The sequence below is a fragment of the Erinaceus europaeus genome, chromosome 21, assembly GCF_950295315.1.
Source record: "Erinaceus europaeus chromosome 21, mEriEur2.1, whole genome shotgun sequence".
Taxonomy (NCBI): Eukaryota; Metazoa; Chordata; class Mammalia; order Eulipotyphla; family Erinaceidae; genus Erinaceus; species Erinaceus europaeus.
In genome coordinates, this window is record NC_080182.1 from 21,455,801 (window position 1) to 21,477,542 (window position 21,742).

A 21,742-nucleotide genomic window follows, 5' to 3' on the forward strand; every position below is an offset into this window, starting at 1 on the left:
CAGTGCATTTTCACAGGCAGTCTGTGTGCCTATCTAGTCCTAGTTCAATCTCTTGTGTCCCCACCTGCAGGAAAGGAGCTGAAAATCTCTCTCTCTCTCTCTCTCTCTCTCTCTCTTTCTCTCTCACTCCCTCCCTCTCTCTTTCCCTGTCTCCCATCCTCTATTAAAAAAGGGGGGGGGAGTTGGGCTGTAGCACAGCGGGTTAAGCGCAAGTGGCACAAAGCACAAGGACTGGTGCAAGGATCCCAGTTCAAGCCCCTGGCTCCCCACCTGCAGGGGAGTCGCTTCACAAGTGGTGAAGTAGGTCTGCAGGTGCCTGTCTTTCTCTCCCCTTCTCTGTCTTCCCCTCCTCTCTCCATTTCTCTCTGTCCTATCCAACAACATCAATAACAACAATAATAACTACAACAACAACAACAAGGGCAACAAAAGGAAATAAATAAATAAAATAAAATAAAGAGAAAAAAGAAAGGAAGAAAGAAAGAAAGAAAGGGAAATAAATCGAGGAAAAGTGGCTGCTGGGAGCAGTGAAGCCCTGTAGGTATCTAACCCCAGCAATAAATAACAGACTGGTGGCTGCTAGGGGTTAATGAAAGCATCCAAATTATATTCAACTTGCAATTATAAGTTATGGGAATGCAATATTCAACATGGGTACTGCAGTTAACAATACTTGATCATTTATTTGAAAGTTGCCAAGAGAGTAGAACTTGAAAGTTGTTATCACAAGGACTTGTGGCTCCCCTTCACAGAACATCGTGGCAGTGGGAGCCGGCTTCAGCGATGGCCTGTGCTGCGGAGACAACACCAAAGCTGCTGTCATCCGTCTGGGGCTCATGGAGATGATTGCTTTCGCCAGGATCTTCTGCAAGGGCCAGGTGTCCACAGCCACCTTCCTGGAGAGCTGCGGCGTAGCTGACCTCATCACCACCTGCTATGGGGGCCGGAACCGCAGGGTGGCTGAAGCATTTGCCAAAACGGGAAAGGTAACCCTGACCAGTCTACCCCAGCTGGGCCCCCTTCCCTTTGCTGGACTCCCCAGGGCTGGCTTGAGCTGCTCAGCCCAGCAGAAGCAGACATAAGCACTCGCTGTTTTCTGGGATCATTTTGGTGACTCATTGCTTCACCTAAGTCCTTCTTCCTTGGCCTGTAGATAAGGATTGCTGCTCCCCTCTCTGCCTCTCTAGTCTTCTTCCTTCTTTCCTTCCTTCCTTCCTTCCTTCCTTCCTTCCTTCCTTCCTTCCTTCCTTTTCTAAGACAGAGATTGAAAGGTATGGGAAGGATAGAGAAAGGGAGAAATACTCCTGCAGTGCCTCACCACTGATGAAGGTTCTCACCTGTAGGTGAGGACCAGGGACTTGAATTTGGATCCACCTGCTCATGATAACATGCACTCAACTAGATGTGCCATCACCCAACCCCTTAGCTTTCTCTTTCATCCTTTGCTTTTCAGACTATTGAAGAGCTGGAGAGGGAGATGCTGAATGGGCAGAAGCTCCAGGGACCGCAGACTTCTGCTGAAGTGTACCGCATCCTCAAGCAGAAGGGGCTGCTTGACAAGTAAGTCCCCCATTCATGGCCCCAGAGAAAGGCTCCTCATCCCATACCCGTGTGACCCAGCCCAGTGTGCGTGAGCACAACTGCCTGGCAAGTGTGCCTTGCCCTGCAAGTGCTCCCTGACCTGAACACATCTTTATGCAAAGTACACAACCAGTACACTTCCTGCTCAACTGCAGGAAGAAGGTTCTAAAAGAAGATAAAGTAGGAATTTGATATTTAAACTTGTCCTGCTAGGTGTTCAATATAAGAGAGAGAGGAAGAGATTTTATAAAGAGACATATCATCTCCATAAAATATCAACTAATTCAGGAAATTAGGAAGAACAAGTCATGCCAGACTTCTAATTCTAGAAGGTACTGTGTTAAGGTTTGGTGAACTGTACCTACTAGGCATGTGGACAGAAGGATGCAGCCAGCTTTTGCTGCCCATGTGGGCAGTTCACATAATAAAGGTGGGTTCAGGTCAGTTTGATCTGCCACCAGTCAAGGGAGGAAGCCCCAGGGCACCACAAAAGCTTCCCACCCTCTCTTAGGCCACTTCCTGTCCTAAAACCCTTCATCTTCCCTCTGACTCCAGATACCAAATACACCACCAAGTGCATCCTCCTGCAACAAATTCTCTGTACCCTTAATGCTTCTGTACTATTTCAAGGGAGCTGGGGAGCTGTTTTCATTCCTCCAGCTGGGCCTGAGCCAAAGGAGGGTTTGTCTGTCAGTCACTCCCTTTGTCCTCTTCAAATCATTGCAATGTCCACATCTCCCAGCCAGGCATCTTCACCTCAGGCTATACACAGCTCTTCTCTTTTCACCCAAGTGCATTGATCAACCTAGAGCTCCCTTTTCAGGGCTGAAAATGAGAGAGGACAGGGCATTTGTCTCCCTTCTGTAATTTACGTTTTATTTTTCTGAAATGGCTTTCAAAATCAGCCAGGCAGAGATGGAATTCATAAACAAGTCTCCAGAGGAGGAGAATTAACTTTAAATTGTGACTAAAAGGAAAACACCCCTGACATGCATGGTTTTCCTGATGTACTTAACAGCAGACAGTGATGGATTTGAATGTGGTCGGGCTGTGTTAAAGACCATTAAATATTTATCAAGAATTTGGTTTTAAAAGTACCTGGGTATTTGCTGATGCTGAGAAAGCCCCCGTCATAGCTTTACAGTGCTGTCTGTGTACTTCCAAGTGGTGCTTTTGATAGGATGCCACAGACTGACAATTTGGTGGGACAATGAGTCTGCATTCATCATTTAATTCCCAGCAGATGTGGACTGGACCTGGGATTCTGGGATCAGAACCTGACTGTCTTATAAAGCAGGTGTAATCAAGCAGGTCAAATTCAACTCTGAGCAGAAGCCTCTTCCCCTCAGTCATGTCCCATTTTCTGGCTTCTGACTTAAAATTGAACAGGCCGTGTGTATACTTAATGAGGTCATTACTGGATTGGAAGGACACCACTTGTCTCCCAGGCTGGAGTGTGTGTGTGTGTGTGTGTGGGGGGGGGGAATGTTTCCTGCCACTGGGCTATTTCTCAAAATGGCTACTCTCCCTGTACTTGATTTCCCTTTTTTAATTTCATTTCAGTTGCCACTATTCTGCCTTCCTCTGTTTATCTCTCCTATTGTTTCTTTTCTCCACTGCTACAAAGGGATCAGTGAACAGAAGGGCAGGTCCCATTTTCAGCTGTTCTGCGCCCACCTTTCTATGAACAAAAGAAACTGGTAGACCAGATGGACTGCCTTGTTTCCTTTGTTTTCAGTTCTAACTCTGAGGTCTCTGTTCTCAGAACAAAGTTCACCTCTTCAGGTTGGAGGCAGCCCTGTCCAGTACCAGCTTGATTTCTAACACTGTGTCCTATTACTCTGCATGACCTTCTTTAGTTAAAGCAAACCACTCTCAGCCCCAAATACTGTCATGCTCAGACTCCTTTGTGCATGTCCTCCTGCTCACGGGGCTGCTCCTTAGTGCTTTTTGAATCCTCGTCACCCTGCAGGCTGCTTGTACCTTTCCTCAGAGAAATCTTCTTCTATTTTCTCCTGTCACAAATAACTTGCCTGATTTTAACTTAGGCCAGTGATCAGAAATCTTTTTCTATTTAAAAAAAAAAAAAGCACATAGGGTCTGTCATATATTTCTCTTTCTTTTTTTACTGGGTAAAGGCAGAAATTGAGAGAGGAGGGGAGATAAAGGGAAAGAGGAGAGAGAGAGAGACCTGCAGCCCTGCTTCACCACTCATTAAGCTTTCCCCCTGCAAGTGGGGGCTAGAGGCTAGAACCTGGGTTCTTGTGCACTGTAATACAAGTGCTTAACCAGGAACACCACTGCCTGGCCTTCCTCTCTTTTCTTTCCTTTCTTTCTTTCTTTCTTTCTTTCTTTCTTTCTTTCTTTCTGCACTTTAAAAATGTGAGAATAATTCTTAACTTACAAGCACTGCAAAAACAGGTCACAGGACATGTTTTGGTTTCTAAGCTGAGGTTTGCTGATTGCTGGTGTAGTCACACTGCTCATGTCCTGTGGGCTTACTACATAAACATAGTTTTATTTATATTTATTCCTTTTTTTTTAGTGGCAAAGGCAGAAAGTCAAAGAGACCACAGCACCAAAACTCTCTTCAGTGTCATGGGGGCTGGGCTTGAACCTGGGTCAGGGATGGGTTTTTTTGTATTGAAATGGTGCAGCAGGGAGAGGAGTGGCAAAATAGCTCACTTGGGTCATGTGTGCAGCCCAGGGCCAAGCCTGGCCTGTTCTGGGGCTTGAAGGAAGCTTTAGTGCTGTAGTATCTCTCTCTCTCTCCCTACCTCTGTCTCTATCTAAAATAGCAGTAATAACATTTGTAGTAGGGGGATGATGCTTTGGGTTTAAAAGGAAAACAGTGAAGAATGAACCCTAAGCTTTACCCTAAACACCAGCAGCTTTAAAGTTCAGGTCTCAGTGCCGGTGTCTGATGGACTTGAGAGCCACATGTCGTTCTGTCCTGTGGTTTTCTTCACTAGAGGAGAGGTTTCTGCTTGTTTGTTGCAGTGATTATTGTTACTATTCTTATTATTACTTTACCAGGGCACTGCTCAGCTCTGGCTTATTTTTTTTTTTATTATTTTTTAAAATTTTATTTATTTATTCCCTTTTGTTGCCCTTGTTGTTTTATTGTTGTAGTTATTATTGTTGTTGCCGTTGTTGGATAGGACAGAGAGAAATGGAGAGAGGAGGGGAAGACAGAGAGGAGGAGAGAAAGACAGACACCTGCAGACCTGCTTCACCGCCTATGAAGCGACTCCCCTGCAGGTGGGGAGCCGGGGTTCGAACCGGGATCCTTCTGCCGGTCCTTGTGCTTTGCACCACCTGCGCTTAACCCGCTGCGCTACAGCCTGACTCCCCTCAGCTCTGGCTTATAATGGGAGTAGATTGACCTGGGATGTGGGAGCCTCAGGCTTGCAAGTCTTTTTTGCATAACTGTTATATTCTTCTCCCCAGCCCTGCACTGTTCATTTTTTTAAATCATCTCTTTCTGTTATTAGTGATTTAACAGTGGTTTATAAAAATATGCTCTTTTAAGGCTATCACTTGAAGTCTGTGCCTAGAGACTTTCTTTGGGGTGGGTGGGTATTGACAAATACCATTCATTATATTAGTTTTGGGCATATAACGTGATAATTTGTTGTTGATATGTTGCAAAATGATGACTACCATTAATCTAGATAACACCACTGCCCATAGTTAATTTTTTTCCTTGTGATGAGAACTTTGAAGATCTATTCTCTTAGCAACTTTCAAATATATGACCTAAGTATATTATTTTTATTTAATTTGTTTATAAAATAAAAAATAGAAAATATTGACAAAACCATAGGATAAGAGGGGTAAGATTCCACACATTTACCACCACCAGAGTTCCATATCCCATCCCCTCCACTGGAAGCTTTCCTATTCTTTACCTCTCTGGGAGTATGAACCCAGGATCATTATGGGGTGCAGAAGGTGGACAACCTGGCTTCTGTAATTGCTTCTCCGTTGGACATGGGTGTTGGCAAGTTAATCTATATTCCCAGACTATTTCTGTCTTTCCTTAGTGGGGCAGGGCTCTGGAAAGATGGGGTTCCAGGGTACATTTGTGAGATCATCTCCCCGGGGGAGTCAGGTTGGTATCATAGTATCATATGCAACTTGGTGTCTGAAAGAGCATTAAGATATAAAAACAGAACAAATTGTTTAATAATTAGGAACCTAAAGGCAAGAATATAGCAGATGAGGTTTGAAGTTTCCATTTTGGAAAAAGTTAGTAGGTCTATTTTAGGTATATTCCAAGGGGCCCGTGACTTTACTGTTTTACCTGAGCCTGACAGCTAACATGCAGGCGGGCCAAAGGTATTACCTGGGGAGATGGTGTCAGGGTTGGAAATAGGACTAGCAAGCTGGATCAGGGAAGAGAATAGCTCCCAAATCTGGGAAAAGTATCTAAATACTTTTAATTTTTTAATTTTAAAAATACAATTAACTGTAAGCCCCATTGTTGTATGCTTTACATTGGGTTGTTCTAGTTCTCCCCCGCCAAGAGAATTGGATCAGTCCAGTTAGTCGCGGGCCCACTTGGCCCCGCCCCAAGGAACCCCGAGAGAGTTCCAGAGTTCCAGAGTTCCAGAGTTGGAGAGTTAGAGAAAGTGCTTGGCGCCGCCGCGGGGGGAAAGAGGCAGCAGAGTTCTGTCTGGTGATTAGTTTGGTTTAGTTTATGAATCGTTGTTCCTTAATAAAGAAATACAGCTTCCCTGCCCAGCCGTATGTCTCTGGTCGTCTCTGTTACCCGCCCGTGAAGCTAGCTTGGCCAGCTAGAGCCTCCGAATTTTTAACAACAAATGGCGCCCACGTGGACCTGACCTGCGCATCTCTCAGATAAGTTAAGACAATTTGGCTACCTATGTACTATGGCCTTCTCTTCTGCTTGTGAAGAGATCTCCAAAGGCCTCTGCTCTTTCTTCACGAGACTGTTTTGCTGTTTCTGGAACATTTATCTCTGGACCACTCTGTGGTTTCCACTCGCTCGGGCAAACTCAGAACAGCCAGCGGGAATAGCCAGCGGGCGGGAGGCGAGGCGCGGAGCTGCTGTTTCCACCTGGTTAAACAGCCAGCCAGCCGGCTGCGCCCAGACAACCCCGCACACCGCGCCTGCAGCCCCACAGCCCGCAGGAGGCTGACGCCAGCACGCAGGAGCCCGATGCCACCACACAGGAGCCCGATGCCACCATACAGGAGCCCAATGCCACCACACAGGAGCCCGATGCCAGCACGCAAGAGCCCAATGCCAACACGCAGGAGCCCGATGCCACCACACAGGAGCCCAATGCCAGCACGCAGGCCAGCCCACAGGAGCCGGCTCTCCACCGCGTGGCACAGGGCACTGGACGCGTGATCCCTCCACGCTGCTCGGCCACTGCGAGCAGGGCAGCAGACATGACAGGGCCATGGGGCAGGGCCGCGGCGGCCTATCATGGCCGCCACCCTTGGGCACCTAGGCCCACGCCTTCTACAAAGCTGGCCCGCCCGCCCTCTTGCTATGAATTCTGGAATGATCCCGGACCTCCCGGACCCCCGGGCTCCTTGCCGAAACTGGACATCCTGGCAGAGATCCTTAGCTCCGGTCTGAAGGCAGACAAGCTGGAGTACACAGAGATTTGTACAGAGATTGCAACCTGCGATTCCTAGAAGTGAAGATGCCCAAGAGACCACCACTGGACAACGCACCCCCCCCCCCAACAACTAAGACAGTACATATTTAAATTCGTGTTTAAAATGACATGTCTTCGTAACCAAGGTTTCTCTCCTTGTGTATTAATGACCATGTTTATGTGTATGTTTAAAGTTTGGTAAACTAACTTTAAGGCTAAATTCTTACTAGTCAAAGTTAAATGAAAAACGTTTTCAACGTAATTCTCATAAAGATAAAATTAACTTACATTTAAAGTCTGAGGTAAAAATTAGTTAACAAGCAATATATTTTAACTAAGTTGGTCTAAACAAAAGGTTAAATAGACTTGTTGATATGTAAAACTCTCCATTACCTTCTCTATTAGAAATGGTAGATCGCACAATGGCTATGCTAATTATTCTCATGCCTGAGGTTTCCTTTCCTGTGCACACCTAGGGTGTGTCTCCATCTTGAATGGGTGTAACAAAAGGTTTTAAAGATGCTAATAACAAGTTTTATTTCATAGTAAGTAAATTGCAGCCAGCTGCCTTTGGGACTCTAGGCCGTTCCCCGCCCCCAAGCAAATGCCCGTTGAGGCAAGTACACCCCCCAGAGGCAAGAAATGTTTTTTTTTAAGCTGATAAAGTTTTGCCCACAGAGGCAAAAAAGGCCCCCTCAGGCCTTCCCTTGGCAGCACACTGGTTCTTGTTACTTGCTTGCATGTTTCTCCATGTTTGTGCCAGTTTCTTTTTTTTTAATTGCCTGTACGATATAGGTTTCTGTTCACCTCACACCCTTGATACTGTAGTCATTTAGTTAAAAAGAAAAGGGGGAATTGTTGTATGCTTTACATTGGGTTGTTCTAGTTCTCCCCCGCCAAGAGAATTGGATCAGTCCAGTTAGTCGCGGGCCCGATTGGCCCCGCCCCAAGGAACCCCGAGAGAGTTCCAGAGTTCCAGAGTTGGAGAGTTAGAGAAAGTGCTTGGCGCCGCAGCGGGGGGAAAGAAGCAGCAGAGTTCTGTCTGGTGATTAGTTTGGTTTAGTTTATGAATCGTTGTTCCTGAATAAAGAAATACAGCTTCCCTGCCCAGCCGTATGTCTCTGGTCATCTCTGTTACCTATGTGAAGCCCGTGAAGCTAGCCCGGCCAGCTGGAGCCTCCAAATTTTAACAACACCCCATCGATCTGGGGTCTGTATTCAGTGCAGGAACCTGTGTAACCTCTGGATCCCTGTAGGTCTGAGCTCACATTTTGTGATCGTAGCTAGGAGTGTTCTAGGCTGCATCCATTGTCAGACCCATCTTCCTCGAGTGGTCGAGGATTTTAGTTCAGCTTTCCTTCCGCGAATAAGGCAGTCCCTACCATTGTTGATCCACTTTGATGGCAAGATCCTGTAGGGGCCCACATAGGAGCCCATTATGTTATTCCTGGTGAGATGACCGGTGACAGTGGAGAGAGGGATCTATTAGAGTTCTAGAGTTCTGTGTGGGAATTCCAGGATTCCCTGACTAGGGCCCAGGGAGATGAGGTGGCCTGTTAGTTAGCGAAAGAGCCATCATTAAGGTCTGCTGTTCTCTTGCCCATATATATCCCTCTGTAGTCCTATTAACTGTAGTCTCATGCTGTATCTTACCCACTGGGACTTAGATTAGCATTGTAATCTTCGATCTTTTAACTGTTTTCACCAATCCCTGCTGCCACCAGTCTGTGTTATTTGTTTTTTTTTTTTCCACCAGAGTTAATACTAGGCTGTGTACTTAACTCCATGGTTCCTGGCAGCCACTTCCCTTCCCTCTCCTTTCTTTCTTCCTCTCTTTCTCCCTCCTCTATAAAGGATGGGAAATGGGGGCTGGGTGGTGGCACACTGGGTTAGGCACATATAGTATAAAGCGCAAGGACCCATGCAAGCATCCTGGTTCGAGTTCTGGCTCACCACCTGCAGGGAGGTCACTTCACACAGTGAAACGCAGGTCAGCAGGTATCTATCTTTCTCTCTCCCTCTCTATCTTCCCCTCCTCTCTCAATTTCTCTCTGTGCTATTTGAAAAAATGGCCGCAGGAGCAGTAGATTCATAGTGTAGGCACTGAGCCCCAGTGATAACCCTGGAGGCAAAAATAAATAAGTAAGTAAGTAAATGATGGGAGACGGAGAGAGACAGAAAGACACCTGCAGAGATGCTTCACCACTTGGGAAGCTTCCTCCACCCCTGTGGGTGGGGACTAATGGCAGGGTTAAGATTGTGGGGGGGGGCAGGCCGTAGGGCAGCGGGTTAAGCACACATGCGCGAAGTACAGGCACAGCGTAAGGATCCCAGTTTGAGCCCCCGCCTCCCCACCTACGGGGGTGGGGGTGCCGCTTCACAAGTGGTGAAGCAGGTTTGTAGATATCTGACTTTCTCTCCCCCTCTCTGTCTTCCCCATCTCTCTCTGCCCTATCCAACAACAACAACAGCAATAAGAACAATAACAATGACAACAACAAACAACAAGAGCAACAAAAAAGGGGAAAAAATAGCTTCCAGGAGCAGTGGATTTACAGTGCAGGCCCCAAGCCCCAGTAATAACCCTGGAGGCAAAAAAAAAAAAGATTGTGTGTGTCCCCCACCCCCCTGCCACCATTCCATATATGTGACAATATCTCTGTTCTTCACTGACCATTGTATGGAAGAAGCACAGCATATATTGGATTGTTGGAAAAGTCGTGATGTATTTTTCTGTGTTTTCCTTAGTAAAAATGCATCATAACTTTTCCAATAATCCAATATATGACCAAGCTCCTTCTGATAGATACTAAAGCTACCTGTGTTTTTCTGATATTAAATCATTAGCTTAATTATATTTCCTTGTACTTGCAGCTTTATGAATACACGGGAGTGTGAAGTGTTTGTCTTTGCTAAGACTGCCACATTAATAATGCCACAAATCACGTGACTTCTAAAACAGAAATTTACCTTTTACAGTTCCAGAGGATGGTAGTTAAGATCAAGCTGTCACAGTGTTAACATCTCCCATAGTCTCTCTTCTCAGCTTGAAAATGGTGTTCTTCTCCCTGTTTCTTCACATGTCTCTCTAAGAAACTGTTTTTAACCTGGTTACCTCCTTAACCATATTTCCCAGTACATGGGGCTAGGACTTCTTCATTGGATGCATTTGGGAGTAGGGTCAGAGTTTACTCACAGTGTTTTATGTTCCTTTGAGACCTGGGCCTTATTTAAAACACAACTCATCTTGCACTTTTTTGAAACATGACATATCTTAAAGTTCTCAGTGTTCATCAATGAGATGGATGGCTGACTGGTTTATGTTATTTTTTTTCCCCTCTACTTTATTGTCTTTTGTCCTTCTTAATCTATGACCTTATTTATAGGCCTTCCCAAGCCCTCTAATTGGTTTATGGCATTTAGAAATTCTCTGTCTGGTGCATATTTTATGCATGTGTCATACCACTGAGTCACCTCCCTGGCTCACTCTTTATTCTGTATAGTTTCACAAGAGGGAGAGACACCAATGCACTCCACCACCACCATCCATGGAGTTCCCCCAGGTACTGTCCATGTGGAGCTGGGGTTCAAACAGAGGGCCTCAGTCATGGTTAGGTGTTTGCTTTATGTGCTGAACCACCTCCCAGCCCTAACTTACAGCATTTTCAATTACAGAAAAAAGATGGGTAGTGTAGCCTAATATTTGAGTGTTAACACCAAAGTCAGAAACTCTAAGTCAGTTTTCTCACCTATAGAATGGAGATAATATTCCCTTTCTCATGTTTTGATTGTGAGGATTAAGGCAGTTAGTTGTTCCCACATCTCATTTGTCAACACCCCATCTGTATCTGAGCACCACAGCACCAGGACGGCTCCACAGATGATGGAGTGGTGTTGTGATGTCTGTCTCTCCCTATCTGAAATATAATGACTAAAAAAAGTCAGCCAAGGAGCTGTGAAAATCATACCTACATGAGACCCAGGTACTGCAATTAAATAATAATAATAATAATAGCCTTGAATAGTTGAAATATTTTTCTCAGATAGCAAGAATCTTGAGATGGAGATTATTGGTGTTAGTTCATTGCCTCTGAATTAGAACCTCAGCAGTTCTTTTAGCTTCCTCAAAGCCTGCAACAAGATGGCTGCAACAGTTCCCAGCATTACATACTCACCCAGTTACTCTCAGTAGCAGTGAACAAGAACAGTCTGGGGTAGCAGATTTTTCTACTTTATTTTATTTTATTGGAAGGTTAATGATTTACAGTATAGTCTTTAGTACATTGGCTGGCACAGCCTCTCATCTTCCCCTGATTGGTGTCTAGGAGACACACTGGACTCCAATGCTCCTTCATCCTGTCCCTTACTCTCCTTCCCCAGAGTCCTTTGCTTTGGTATAATACACTATACACAGTATAAGTTTCTCAAGGAGGGAAATTACTTCCTCTGAAGGAAGCCTTCTGCAACTCTAATATATCCTTCTGCAACTTTCAGTACAGTGAAAGACAGACTAGGTCAATGAGCATTTTGTATTTCCAACCTTATTAAGAGGAGAAGGGGACAAGGATGGCTTTGACACCATCAGTTGCCACCCTGCTTTGGGGACAAAATTGTTCTCATCTTAGTAACAGAAAAGACTAAACTATGGAAGGACATAGGAGGAAACAAGTTTCTAGGCTGTAACGCTCATTCCCAAGAGTCAATTTTACAGATACTGAGCACCATTCCCATGCATGGTGCCACACCCCCGGGATACAGAAGTAAGCAAAACAGCCTTCGGCTGTCAGCCTGAGCTCCTGATACAGGACTTAGTGGCCATCTTGTGGCTGCATTTATGAACTGTCACATACTGCATACATATCAAGTAACACAGTATATTTCACACAAGCATTGTTTAACACAACAGATCTGAGCACCAAGGTCCATTTTACAGATGAACAATTAGGATTAAAAGGAATGTGAAACTTGCCCAGTGTTAAAAGGCTGTGGAGGGGTGGGCTGTGTGCACCTGGTGGAGTAGCACTGGGGCCCAAATTCAAGCCCCCAGTCCTCACCTGCAGAGGGGGGAGCTTCAGGAGCAGTGAAGCAGTGCTGCAGGTGTCTCAGTTTCTTCATTTTTTAAAAAATATTTATTTATTTATTAATGAGAAAGATAGGAGGAGAGATAAAAAACCAGACATCTCTCTGACACATGTGCTGCTAGGGATCAAACTTAGGACCTCATGCTTGAGAGTCCAAAGTCTTATCACTGTACCACCACCCGGACCACAATATTTATTTATTTTTAATTTTAATTTTTTATTTATAAAAAGGAAACATTGACAAAATCATAGGATAAGAGGGATACAGCTTCACACAATTCCCACCACCAGATCTCTGTATCCCATCCCCTCCCCTGATAGCTTTCCTATTCTTTAACCCTCTGGGAGTATGGACCAAGGTCATTGTGGGATGCAGAAGGTGGAAGGTCTGACTTCTGTAATTGCTTCCCCGCTGAACATGGGCGTTGACTGGTTGATCCATACTCCCAGCCTGCCTCTCTCTTTCCCTAGTAGGGTGGGGCTCTGGGGAAGCGGAGCTCCAGGACACACTGGTGGGGTCGTCTGTCCAGGGAAGTCTGGTCGGCATCCTGCTAGCATCTGGAACCTGGTGGCTGAAAACAGAGTTAACATACAAAGCCAAACAAATCGCTGACCAATCATGGGCCTAAAGGCTGGAATAGCGCAGATGAAGAGTTGGGGTTCCTCCATTTTGTAGAGAGCTAGTAGGCATATTTTAGTTATAGTCCAAAGGGCCTGTGGCTTTACTAGTTTGTTGTTGTTGTTGTTATTGTTGTTGTTGCTGCTGCTGCTGCTGTTGTTGTTTTCTCCTGAGCCTGAAACCTGATATGCAGGTGGCTCCAAGTTATTGTCTTGGGAGATGATGTCATGGCTGGAAAAAGGACCAGAAAGCTGGATCAAGGAAGAGAGTAGCTCCCTGATATGGGAAAGGGGTATAAATATTGTTGACTGTAAACCACATCAATTTGATTTGGTCTGGGGCCCATATTCAGCTTAGAAGCCTATGTGACCTCTGCATCCCTGTAGATCTGAGCTCACATTCTGTGGTCATGAGTAGGAACATTTCAAGCTGCCCCAATATCAGAACCCATCTTCCCCAGGTGTAGCATAGAGTATGTTTGTTGTCCAGCCTCCTTTTGGAGGATGGAACATTGTTTCCCGTTGTTGATCCAAGTTGAGGGCAAGGCCCTACAGGGGACCCACAAAGGGGTCTATTGTGTTGTTCCTGCTAGGAATGACTGGTAACAGTGGAGAGAGGGATTTATTTGAGGTCTAGGCCCTAAATCATGTCTATATGGGAATCTCAGGACTCCCCGACTAGGGCCCCAGCTGATGGGGTGGCCTGTTAGTGACTAAAGAGTCATCATTAAAGTATGCCAGTCTCTTGCCCTTATTCAGCTCTTGCAGTCCTTGCTTTGCTAAGGTTAGCTTTGGAGTAAGAGAACTGTAATAGGAAGTAGGTGAGAAGGGTATCTACGTCTAATTAGATAGTGTTTCATTATGAACTTTATACTGACTATTGTGTACTTTTGCTTTCAGGTATATATTTTGGATACATGTGAATACGTGAACATGTATCCTAATTTATGGATACATGTGAACATATGCTCTATCTCATGGGACCTAGGTTTTGGGACTTTGTTAGGAAGTGAACCACCTGAAATGGAATTAGAGCCCTATCAAGGAAAGGTTTCACCTGAGTAATGAGGCTGAAGGGTTGACATTCCATGCCTGACGTCTCTGGACACAGTCTGAAGTGAAGCATGCTGAGGTGGTACTCCTTGCGTTGCTTAGGTTGGGATTGGCAGATGCAATACCATCTGGTATGAATTGAGAGAAGCATGCAGGAAAGTGAGCCCCACCCTAGAGGTTCCAGGACTGGAGGCAATAGAGGCTTTATAGAGGTAATGGGAAGTTCCTGTGGTCTTAGGGTTAGGAAGACAATAGTTATTGCTATAGTCACATTATTTGCCAATTGGGTTAACTTTGAAAAATCCCTTTGTTAGGATTTTCTGTATCATACACAACATCACCATAATTTATGTCCTTTGACATTATTTGTATATAGCTGTGCCACCGGTTGCTTCTGTTCTCCCTGGTCTAGGCTTTCAAGAGAGTCAAGGTATCAAAGACTCAGCCTATGTATTAAAAAGACTCAGTCTGTGCTTTAAAAAGTTTGAGACATACAATCAATTTTTCCCCTCTCATATTAATTAAATAGTGATTTATATGACTACAATTTAATAGGAGTGTACATAAACACCATTCCTACCACCAAAGGACTGTGTCCCATCCCACCCACCCCCATCCCCTGCTGCCCTGGGAAGCCGAAGATCCACCCTCACCCTCACCCCAGGTTCAGTCAAATCCTGCTTTTAGTTTCCCATTCTGTTCTTTTTTCTCAACTTCTGTTTATGAGTGGGATCATCCCATACTCATCTTTATCTTTCTGACTTAGCTCACTTAACATAATTCCTTCTAGCTTCATCCAAGATGGGTCAGAGAAGGTGGGTTCATTCTTCTTAATAGCTGCATAGTATTCCATTGTGTATATATACCACAGCTTTCTCAGCCACTCATCTGTTGTTGGGCACCTGGGTTGCTTCCAGGTTTTAGCTATTACGAATTGTGCTGCTATGAACATAGATGTACACATATCTTTTTGGTTGGGCATTGTGGAGTCCTTGGGGTATAACCCCAAGAGAGGAATTACTGGATCATATGTCTAGCCTTCTGAGAGTTCTCCAGACTGCTCTCCACAGAGGCTGGACCAATTTACATTCCCACCAGCAGTGCAGAAGGGTTCCTCTGTCCCCATAGCCTCTCCAGCAATTTTTGCTGCTGTCCTTTTTGATGTATGCCATTCTCACAGGAGTGAGGTGGTATCTCAATGTTGTCTTTATTTGCAGTTCTCTGACAATCAGCGACCAGGAGCAATTTTTCATATGTTTGTTAGCCTTTTGGATCTCTTCTGTAGTGGATGTTCTGTTCATATACTCTGCCCATTTTTGGATGGGGTCATTTGCTTTTTTTGGTGCTAAGTTTGCTGAGCTCTTTGTATATTTTGGTTATTAGTCTCTTGTCTGATGTATGGCATGTGAAGATTCTCTCCCATTCTGTGAGGGGTCTCTTTGTCTTTGGCTATGCAGAAGCTTTTCAATTTAATGTAGTCCCATTGCTTTGTTTCTGCTTTAGTCTTCCTTGCAATTTGGTTTGTATCATCAAAGATGTCCTTGAGGTTTAAGTAGGAAAGTGTTCCACCAATGTTTTCCTCTAAGTATTTGTTCATCCAGATCTTTGGTCCATTTGGAGTTGATTTTTGTTTCTGGTGAGATAAAGTGTTTCAGTTTCATTCTTCTGCATGTTTCAAACCAGTTTTCCCAGCACCATTTATTGAAGAGAACTTCCTTTTTCAAACATTTAATACTTTGGGCCCCCTTATCAAAGATTAGATGTCCATAGGTGTCGGGGTATTTATTTACTAATGAGAGGGATAGGAGGAGAGAGAAAGGACCAGACATCACTATGGTACATGTGCTGCTAGGTATTGAACTCAGGACCCCATGCTTGGGAGTCCAATCTTTTATCTACTGTGCCACTTCCCAGACCACAGTGTCTCTCAGTTTCTATCAAATAAATTTCAAAAAAAAATAATAAAAAGGGGCTGTGGAGCCCTATTTTATTAAGTCTACTTAACTCCTCCAAAGAGATAGAACATTTTAAGGTTTGCAAAACAGCAATGGAGCCCATGAGGTGACCCAGCCCAGAGTTTTTGCCTTGTGCATATGAGGTCCTAGGTTTGATCTCCAGCACCACATACAAGCACAAGCACAAAAGGCAAAATAAGTGAAACATTATAAATGGCAGAATGGTGCTTTAGCCTTTCTCATGGAAAGACAAAAATAATAGACTATCATAATGTTACATGACCTACTGGTATTATTTGCTTTTTTTTTTTAATGTTGTGAGAGACAGAGAACAAAACACTATTCTATAATTTCTGATGTTCTATTGTTTGATAGATAGATAGATAGATAGATAGATAGATAGATAGATAGATAGATACCACAACACTAAAGCTTCCTTTAGTGTGGTGGGTGCCAGGCTTGAGCCTGTGTTACACATATTTCAGAGCAGTACACTATACAAGTGAGCTATCTTGCCAGCCAGTTCTGTTTTTGTGTCTTTTGTTTATGCAATGCATAGTAATGCTGTCTACCACTGAGCCACCTCCCCAGACTATTCTTCTTAAATTATCAATATATAACTTGGTGGTTCTTGGAATGACCTTTAAGGTAACATTATTTATTCTGTCAGGTTCACTTGGAACTGTGTGTGTGGACTAAAAAAACTGATTAAAATTAACTTGGTTGTATTTCTTCCAGTGAAAAATACCTGTGGTGTCAGGAGGTAGCTGGCCTGATAGACTGTGTGTCATATGAGAGCACAATAGTAGGTGGGGGCTGGGAGAGACAGATTCCATGATGGTGAAGCAGTGCTGTGGTATCTCTCCCACTCCCTCTGCCCCTCTGTCTTCCTTTCTATCTGTCTATCTGAAATAAGAAGGAGAGAAAAACAAACCTAGGAGTGGTATAAGCACACATACGTTTGTATTGACAACTTGAAGGAAAAAAAAAAAAGCTTGAGGCAGAGGGATGGATGGCTCACCTGACAGAGTGCAGATCCTAGTGTATGTGGGTCTAGGTTTGAGGGTTTGAGTCCCAACACCACGTGGGAACACCATGGGGAGCCCCAGGGATGATGAAGTGGTATTTTGATCTTTCCCTCTGTAACTCTCCCTCTCAATAAATGAGAATAAGAATAAAAAAATCAATCCACAAAGGTTACTTTGGATTCATTCCCTGGGGCTGCATTCAAACAAATGGACAAAATGGTGAATAAATTGCACCTTGGGAAATATTTTCTTTTCTTCCTGTGAACTGTTAGACCATGTGTCTCTACCCTCATTCATTTCAAACTTCACTTCTGTCTTTGTTCATATAAGGGAAGAAAAATAAATAAACTCAACCTCCAGTGTAAGCTCGGTGTTTTGTTAATTGTGGGGTCCACATGTTGTTTCTTGCAGGAATACGCCAGCCTGAATTATTTCTGGGGCTGTGTGGGCTGTTACAGATTCATCCTTGGGTGATCCTCTCTGGAGAAGGGGGAGCCATACTGCTTCGCAATTTAACATTTGCCCTCCAGGCTTTTAAATTGTGACAGAAACTGGAATTTTTTTCAGGATTTGACCAGGAGCCTGAGTCTCTTATAGATCTTAGAATACCCACTAGAGCTTCTCTCTCTTTTTAATATTTATTCCCTTTTGTTGTCCTTGTTTTATTATTGTAGTTATTATTATTGTTGTTATTGATGATGTTGTTGGATAGGACAGAGAGAAATGGAGAGAGGAGGAGAGAAAGATAGACGCTGCAGACCTGCTTCACCACTTGTGAAGCAACTCTCCTGCAGATGGGAAGGCGGGGTCTTCAACTGGATCCTTACGCTGGTCCTCGCACTTTGTGCCACCTGCACTACTGCCCGACTCCCATAGATCTTCTTTTATGCTTTGTTTGTAGACAATATACTCCACAACCAGGCAAAAATGATTTAGATCATACCAAGATCTTACAGGCTCTCTGCAGAGCAAATTGTAAAGAGAAGTAGAAGGGGTAGGGGTAGATAACATAATGGTTATGCAAAAGACTCCCATGCCCGAGACTCTGAAATCCCAGGTTCAATCCCCCACACAACCATAAACCAGAGCTGAACAGTGCTCTTGTAGAAAAGAAGAAGAAGGAGAAGAAGAAGAAAGGGAGAGGGAGAAGAAGATCAGTATTGGAGCCAGGAGTTGGTGCACTAAGTAGAGCACATATGTTACCAAGATCAAGTCCCCTGGGTCCCATGTGCACGGGGATCATTTCATGAGCAATTGAGCAGTGCTGTGTCGCTCCTTCCCTCTGCCTCTTATCCTCTATTTAAAAAAAAAAAAGGAAAGGAAAGGAAGGAAAGAAAGAAAGGTGATGCCTTTGCCCTCTGCAAGTAGCACATTAACCTGCAGTCTGTTAGACAGAGCAGAGAAGTTACCTTTTGCTATAAAGGTAATCTGGGTGGTTAACTTGTCTTTTCATGTCTCCTCACCCCCCACCCCCACCCCAACTAGGTTTCCCTTGTTTACTGCAGTCTACCAGATCTGCTATGAAGGCAAACCCGTGAAAGAGATGTTGTCTTGTCTCCAGAGCCACCCAGAGCATATATAATATGACTTCTGCGACAGCATGAGGATTCTACCTGTCTGATCAATCTCTTGGATTCACATGGAAACTGGGACTTGGCAACACAATGTTTGTAACCCATCTTGAATATAGATGAATTTTTGCTGGTTCATTTTGGAATTGCCAAAAGCAGTTCATTGGCTAAGGTGAACCAGGCAATAGCTAGAGGCGTGTGTGTGTGTGTGTGTGTGTGTGTGTGTGTGTGTGTGTGTGTGTGTGTGTGTGTGTCTGTGTGTGTGTGTGTCCATCTGTCCAGTTCTCATTCTGTGAGTGTGTCTATGAATCAAAATTAAATGTACTTTTAAAAAAATACTCTGAAATTTTCCCATTGTGGTAAGGTATAAGACTGGAGCCCTACCCACTGAATTTTTAGATCTAATTCATATGTGGTTGAGGGAGGGAATTTTTCTCTCTCTCACTTTTTTTGATGTTAACATGTAACCAGCATTAACATGGTAGAGAGGAGGAATGCCTGTGTTCAACATACTGTAACTTTTCGACACTATCCCAAAGCCAGCATCATTAACGTCTTCGATTGTAGGTTGATCTTCTTTCTAACAGCTAGACAGTTTTAATTAGGTAACCTACTTCAGTGTCTCCCTCTTGCTGTACTTTCCTGTATTTTTAGCCTCACTTTCTCTTCATTAGCTGCCAGAATGTGCTTCCACAAAGGCTCAGTTATTGGCAGAAGACAGAAAACCCATCTGGGAGTTTCCTGCAGTGACGGACACATTCTTCTGATTGACAATGCCAGTGTGATGTTTTGTGTTGGGGAGTACCTCTGTGTAGACATTTTCTGGCAACCTCACAGATCCCCTGGGGGGTGGGGAGGACTGCTGTTTTGGGATCTTTTAAGAAGCAGTCACTGTGCCTGCTCACCTGGCAAACTGGGGTGGAGTCAGGAGCTGTCTGGGGAGGGGAGTCCAGCATAGCTCAGTCTCCTCCCTGAACCTTCTCTGCCCACCAAAGTGCTGGAAGCTTCTGAGACATCAGCTGGCTGATTTGACCTCCAGCTAACTGGCTGCGTGACAAATGCCACATGCAACTCCTTTGACACTAGATGAGAGAGGTTTGTGTGAATCATTGTCCAAACAGATGCTACTCAGAGTGTGGTTCTCCGTTCAACAGAACATCAGCTTCATTTGGAGTTCTTAGAAATATGGGTTTCCCACCAGCCTCCTCCCATCCCACCCCCCAGACCCCAAAAAAAAAGAAAAAAAAAGGAAAAGAATACACCTCAGACCTCTGAACTTAGGTAGAGTGTCTTTGCTTTAAATATGTTCCTTTGTATCTGATGCTCGAAGTACTTTTAGAACCACTCGTTTAGAATGTTTCCTTTAGGTTGGCACTTCTCAAACTGTGTTCTAGAGGAAATGATGAGTGTCCTCAGACCAATGGTTGTTCTGGGCATTTCCTGGCAAGGCCAAGTGAGTTTGGGAGAAGGCTACTTCTGTAACGGCCCTCTTGAAGGTATAGCATATGTCTGTCAGTGGAACCTGTTTATTCTACCCAGCAGTCTCTCAACAGCTCAGCCTAAAGAGATTCTTCCTTCTTTCTTTTCTTCCTTTTTCCTTCCTCCCTCCCTCCCTTCCCCCCCCCCTTTTTTGCCAAAGTTTCCTAGAAACACATCACATTATTCTGTTGAAGGTGACCTTAGAGTATATGCTATACTCTTCCCTCTTTTATGGCCTGCTAGTTTTGAACTTCCACAGTTGAGGTCTGCCAAGAATCTCTGATAAAGTTTTAAGATGACACTGTCTAGTACAAGCCATTTGATGTCACCCTCGACGCAAGGCATTATGTGTCACGTGAGTGCTTTTAATTCTAGGATGAGAATTACTGTGTCATCTTAAATGAGGTTGGTTTCAGGGTAGCATTACAGTTGCTTTCTATCGAATTTGATAAGTGCTGAGGGAACACATGGATATCACTTATATATTCATGGTTTTTAGTCGCTTTAGTCAGAAGGTTGAGCTTTTTTATTTTCCAGTTGACAGCCTTTTTCCTTATATGCCTGAAATGATGTAGAAGCAAGTGTTGTAGGAATTTTCAACACTCCATCTGGGACACTTTAGGGGCATTTTTAAACACCCCCCCACACACACACACACACACACACACATTTATGAAAGCACATAGAATACTACAAGTTTCATTGATTTTGGTGAGTGCCACTATTAAATCTTTTTTTTTTTTTTCTGGTCTCATGAGTAATCTTTTTAAAAGTTTATACACAGGTAACAAAGTGTTACTTTTTAAGATACTTAAAGGGCTGCAATTGAATTTTGTCTTTTAAGCTGGACAGTTAGATGTGAGAAATTCGGACTTTTGCATTCAGCTTCTAATTCTGAGTATTGTACTTGAGTTGCCTTGCTTTACAAATGCTCTCAAACCATTCTGAAATCTGAGGACTGTACCTCTGGAACTAACTTTGAGTTTTCTGCCCCATATAGAAGAAGGCAAATATGATATGTTTGTGCTCTGCTGACTATAGATATTTATTACTCTATGAGTTATCTATTTTTGTATTCACCTGTGGTCTATCACCTATCTTAATTCATATATGTTATTAATTGTGGTAAATAGGGAAAGAGACCTAGGAGAGAAGCTTAATTTATACTGTTTCAGCCAATCTGTGAATGTAAAACTTCACTGTTGCCTTGCAATAATCCGCCCTACTGTAATGTGGAACAGATTCCCATCTGGAAATCTATCCTGGCTGGTGGAATTGAGGCTACACTCTTTCTAGGTTTCCAGTGAACTCAAATACATCACGGCTCTGTGACATGGCCTAAGGAGTGCTAAGGTGCCTGTGTACAGAAAGATCTTTTGTTTTTCCACTAATTCTAATCTAAGAGCCTTTTACTTACATGTGTACTGTATTTGTTTATAAACCATAGGTGGATATAATTTAAGAGCTTGGTTTAATAAACATTTAACTCCCCCAAACCCGTACTGCAGTTACTATCTTTTTAAAAATCTGCTTGTTTTTTTATTTTCCTGTCTTCTGTTGCACTATCATAGAGGGGGCTGGGAGGTAACTCAACAGGTAAATCACATACTTTGCAATCCATGGGGCCCTGGGTTCAGTCCCCAGCATCACATAGTAGTACCACGAACTTAAGTGTTAACTGCATGTTTGGTGGAGTGGTATATTGGGCCCTCTCTCTCTCTCTCTCTCTCTTTCACACAC

At 43.9% G+C, this 21,742-nt stretch overlaps 1 protein-coding gene across 2 annotated transcripts in view; it reads left to right on the top strand.

Annotated features, from left to right (window-relative positions):
• Positions 1 to 21,498, top strand: part of GPD1L (glycerol-3-phosphate dehydrogenase 1 like) — a 76,202-nt gene extending 54,704 nt beyond the window's left edge. For both annotated transcript variants that reach the window (XM_007524047.3, XM_060180488.1), the window contains exons 6-8: positions 753 to 986; positions 1,454 to 1,560; positions 18,438 to 21,498. In XM_007524047.3, coding sequence (XP_007524109.1) covers positions 753 to 986; positions 1,454 to 1,560; positions 18,438 to 18,534 — 438 coding nt within the window. In that variant the 3' untranslated portion in view covers positions 18,535 to 21,498. The remainder of the gene's footprint in view (positions 1 to 752; positions 987 to 1,453; positions 1,561 to 18,437) is intronic.
• Positions 21,499 to 21,742: the final 244 nt, after the last annotated feature.